The 4,446-nt window shown below is 28.8% G+C and overlaps 1 protein-coding gene across 1 annotated transcript; it reads left to right on the top strand.

The window, feature by feature from the left end:
• The first annotated feature begins 1,302 nt into the window (after positions 1–1,302).
• On the top strand, positions 1,303–2,346 carry LOC144997097 (EG45-like domain containing protein 2). Its single transcript, XM_078956924.1, has 3 exons — positions 1,303–1,672; positions 1,820–2,099; positions 2,192–2,346. The coding sequence occupies exons 1-3, from the start codon at positions 1,561–1,563 to the stop codon at positions 2,196–2,198; spliced, it is 399 nt and encodes a 132-aa protein (XP_078813050.1). The 5' UTR covers positions 1,303–1,560; the 3' UTR covers positions 2,199–2,346.
• The last annotated feature ends 2,100 nt before the right edge of the window (positions 2,347–4,446 follow it).

The following is a 4,446-nucleotide window of genomic DNA, read 5'->3' as shown; positions in this document are numbered from 1 at the left end:
GTTGACATATATGGCGAAAAGTTGTAGGGGAGAGTTTTTGAAGAGTGTCCTCAAATATGACCAGGTTTGTAATCTACTATTTGTTTCATTCAACATTGTGGTATATTATCAGTGAATTTTTTTTATAATAATATAAGCATTTAAATGAAATTTTCGATAACGGACCAAAGGTTACATGAGGTTTGTCATTTTTTTTAAAGATTGTTGTAACGTGTTACAGATAAAGATTACCTAAAAAAAAATCTTATTTATCTTCATGATAATCTAAAAAAAGCGTATATATTATAACAGTATGAAAGTATCATGCAATTGTAAAAAATCAAAAGGTTCCAACTAAGCATTCTTTTCCGTTTATAATAAAGTGGTAACAGTTATGAAAATATTATGCAACATGCATAAATTTAGATTATTTTATGTCTTGTTGTAAGCTCTTTAGATCCTATTGTTATAAAACTAATCCTTTGAGTTTGGGGATACTTGACACATGGCAAATGGTGGAGATTGGCAAGAGGAAGTACATCAAAATGTGTTCTATATGAAATCACATATAATAGGAATTACACCAAAGCTCACTATTAGGAATAGTCGCATTAGATCATATAAGAAGTTCACCAAATGATCCTTTATGAGTTGGTTCTTGGGCTTTGCTTTCATCTATTTTTATTGATGGAAACCAATGGAGATACTACTAGAAAAATATAGTTCCCTTCTTCATGTAGGTAGAGAATTTTGTGGTGCAATGTGAGGTATAAGAAAAATAATTCTAATCAAAAGTTATATCATCAATATAAATCGTGTTTTACCTAAAATCATTAAAACTTAGCTTCCTAATCAATTCTTTAAGGCTATGATTATCACGGTCCCAAAAAGTTTCCATATATATATATATATATATATATATATATATATATATATATATATATATATATATATATATATATATATATATATATATATATATATATATATATATCAAACATTTAGTATAATTAATTATGTAATACCTTTGAGGTGACGAATTCAAATACGACCTTCATTTATTAGGGCCATAGTTAGTGGTGATTGTGGGAAGCCCACTAGGTGCGCCTGTGTTGGTCAGCCGACGTATAGTCCAAATTGGTTTGATACATTTGAACCCCAACAATGGAGTTGACAAACATCAACTCAAATCACTATCGTTTTATCTCGATAGTTTTACATATTTGTTGATATGGAAATAAATTAAGAATTTAAGATATATGGATTATCATGTATGTTTTAATTTTTTGTGCAATTGTCAATGATGAGTCGCTGACTTAAAAGAGGAGACTAAAAGTTGTTTTTATGTTTACATTACAAGTCATCTTCACATATACCAATTAGTGGTGGGTAGGTTGATTGACCAAGCCTATAGAAACCAACTTAAATGCAAAGGTAATATGATCACATAGTTTATCCACTTCGATCACAAATTTTTCATTTACTTGAATACAAAATTCCATCAAAAACACGTGACATTATCTTCTGATATAATATATAATCCAACGGGGGTGCATCTTACTGCCATAGTATTTTTGAGAGATGGAAATTGGTGTTATTGTGAGCTTATTTTTATTATTATTAGCCTTCAGTAACAATAAGTGTTGTTTGGGTGAAATTGGCACGGCGTCATCCTATGGTCCTCCTTATACACGTAAGTTGCTACTCGATTGTCGAAAGTTAAATCTTGGTGTTTTCAAATGTGATTTTTCTGTTGTGTTTTTAACTGTATATTTCAAAGAAATAAATAAAAATTTATTAAGAATGATTGGTTTTTTTTTTTTTTGTATATATAACGTAGCTACGAGATGCAATGGCAACCAAGCAGATCAATTTCCATTGGGGAATTTATTTGTATCAGTGAGTGAAGGACTATGGGATAATGGGGCGGCATGTGGTAGGCGTTACAGATTGAAGTGTTTGAGTGGAAATAATAAACCGTGTAAAGGTGGCACAATTGATGTTAAGGTGGTCGATTTTTGCTCCAAAAGACCATGTCCTTCAACGATTGTCTTGTCAAATGATGCATTTTCTGCCATTTCCAAAACTCAAAGGGGAAAAATTAACGTCGAATATATTGAGTAAGTAAAAACTAGATTTTTTTTCTTGTTATATTTCTCTTAGTTCTTTATTTCAATAATTTAACTTTGTTTTAATTAACTTTTTGTTTTAGGATCTAACAGGGGGAAGGAGTCCGATTATTTAGTTAGATAGAGCAATAAAGGTTGTAATCACATACATGGATTTTTTGAAGCTTAAATCCACAAAAGCTTGAAGATATATGCCTTAATCTACGTTAAATGTATTAATATGCAATATAAATATAAAGTGTAGACATAAATATTTTATTTAAAAATGATATTTTTGATTACATAATAATTAATAATAAATTTTAATAATTATTTCCCTATAAGAAACCTATTCGGTATTCGCCAAAAGAGTTATTTATCGTCGTTATTTTGCACAGGCAAACATCTAGTCTGTGTATATATATTACAGCAGCATTAAGTGTGAGTTAGATGGGCATGATCGCTTTTAGTCTTAATTTTAAAACAAAAAGCCAAGCCACCAAGAAATCCCGATTTAATAAAATAAAAGGTCAATGCTAGATTGTCTTATATAATTTGTTGGTATGATTTTTCAGCATACCCATAAACTGATAAAAGTGCATAAAACAGAACACATTTGGTCTGAAGTAGGGACACTAGGCCGAGTTATGGTAACCGGTTTGGATTCTAACTAACTGACCCTAAAATATATTAACAAATTAATCGGTACCTTAGCATCGTTGATCGGTTCTAGCATAACCGGTTTTGATTTCGTCCACCCCTAAACAATTTTATTATTTTCATTCGTAAATAAGTCCACTAAAAATTAAATATTTAATCATTTGTTTGCTTCCTATAAATAAGCTCTTATTTCGTATAATTATAAAATATAAAAAATACCAATTTTTTTTTTTAATAGGAGTAGATATAAATGTATTCGGTATGTTGTTGACTTCTTTTTGTGTTGGATTTTATGATCCTTGTCTTTGATATATTGTAATACTAGGTGTGAGATTTGTATATTATACGAGCTGATTTAAAAAATGATTAAACTTAAAGTATAAAAATAAAATATTTTTAATGTACAACTATAAAATAAGAAATAAAGAAAACGTATTTATTAGAATTTAATAGCATATATATGATATTTAATATTTTGTGTATATAAGTATATGATTTTAATTAAAAATTAAAACAAACCAAAATTTGACAAGTGGATAATATTTATTTTAAAATTTCCACAAAATCACAAGTGTCAAAATTCATGAGAGATTGACAAGTGACAAAAAACCTTCATTTATTGAGAAGAATAGATTCGTCATGGATATTAACATTGTCTTAGCTTTGGATATTTTAATTTCCGTCTTCATCGATAATGTCATATTTTTTAGTCTTTGGCTATATTTGACGTACTAGCTGATAAAAAATAACGTTTGGTAAACTAGGTGAAAAGCTAACTGAAAAATATGAAATAACATTTAAAAAAAATAGGTTTTTATAACTAATTAAGTGGTATATTTGAAATTAAAAAAAAAAAAAAAAAAAAAAAAAAAAAAAAAAAAACATTCTTAAAAAACTAGTCTAAGGGCGTGTTTGGCAAAAGTAGCTGTTAGCTAAAAGCGGGTAGCTGGTAGCGTGTAGTTGGTAGCTAGTAGCGGGAAACTGTAACTTTTATTTGTTATATGAATGTTTGGCAAAAGTAGCTGGAAGCTTTTGAAATATATAAAATTACATAAAAGGACAACTGATTAAAAATAAAAAAATATATAAATATATTTTTAAGGGTAATTATGAAAATTGATTTCAAAAGCTCCGGAGCGTTTTGTTAATCGTACTGCCAAACGAAACTTTTTGTTTAAACTAGAGCGTTTTGTCAAAAGCTAAAAGCTAGAAGCTCCTAAACGCTTCCAAAAGCTCCGTGCCAAACAAGCCCTAAGTAGCTTTTAAATAGCTAGTTTGTAAGCTATTTTTTAGTTTACCAAACATAACAACAGAAAAAAGCTCAAAAATTAAGCTAACGGTGGCGCGTCAAACACAACCTTTGTCATCCTAAACACCAATAGAGAATGTTATCATCACATAATTTATTCTTGTACTATCACGTCTTTGGACCTTCTCAATTTAACCCTCAAGTAATATGATATGATGTACGTGTTCCACTTTATCCAAATAATCTTTTGAATAAATACATGATTTAGTTTGAACCTTAAATCAAAACCACGATCCCAGTTCTGAACATACCATATCATGAAATGTATGAATATGTATGGTTTTATTTATAGAGGAATGAAAAGCAAACACATAAAACATGATAAAACTATGCATAAAATGCAACATAACAAACATTTGGATATTTAACTTCATTTTTTTGAATTTATTT

This window comes from Lactuca saligna, chromosome 1, assembly GCF_052625555.1.
Source record: "Lactuca saligna cultivar CGN05327 chromosome 1, ASM5262555v1, whole genome shotgun sequence".
Lineage (NCBI taxonomy): Eukaryota > Viridiplantae > Streptophyta > Magnoliopsida > Asterales > Asteraceae > Lactuca > Lactuca saligna.
The sequence above is the reverse complement of the archived record's forward strand: the minus strand, read 5'-3'. Positions and strand labels throughout refer to the sequence as shown.

What these genes read in the sequence shown, in the direction of transcription:
- LOC144997097 (XM_078956924.1), top strand. Translation starts at nt 1,561, where the DNA reads ATGGAAATTGGTGTTATTGTGAGCTTATTTTTATTATTATTAGCCTTC. An exon ending in CTATGGTCCTCCTTATACAC is followed by an intron (nt 1,673 to 1,819) that starts GTAAGTTGCTAC and finishes TATATAACGTAG; the next exon opens with CTACGAGATGCAATGGCAAC.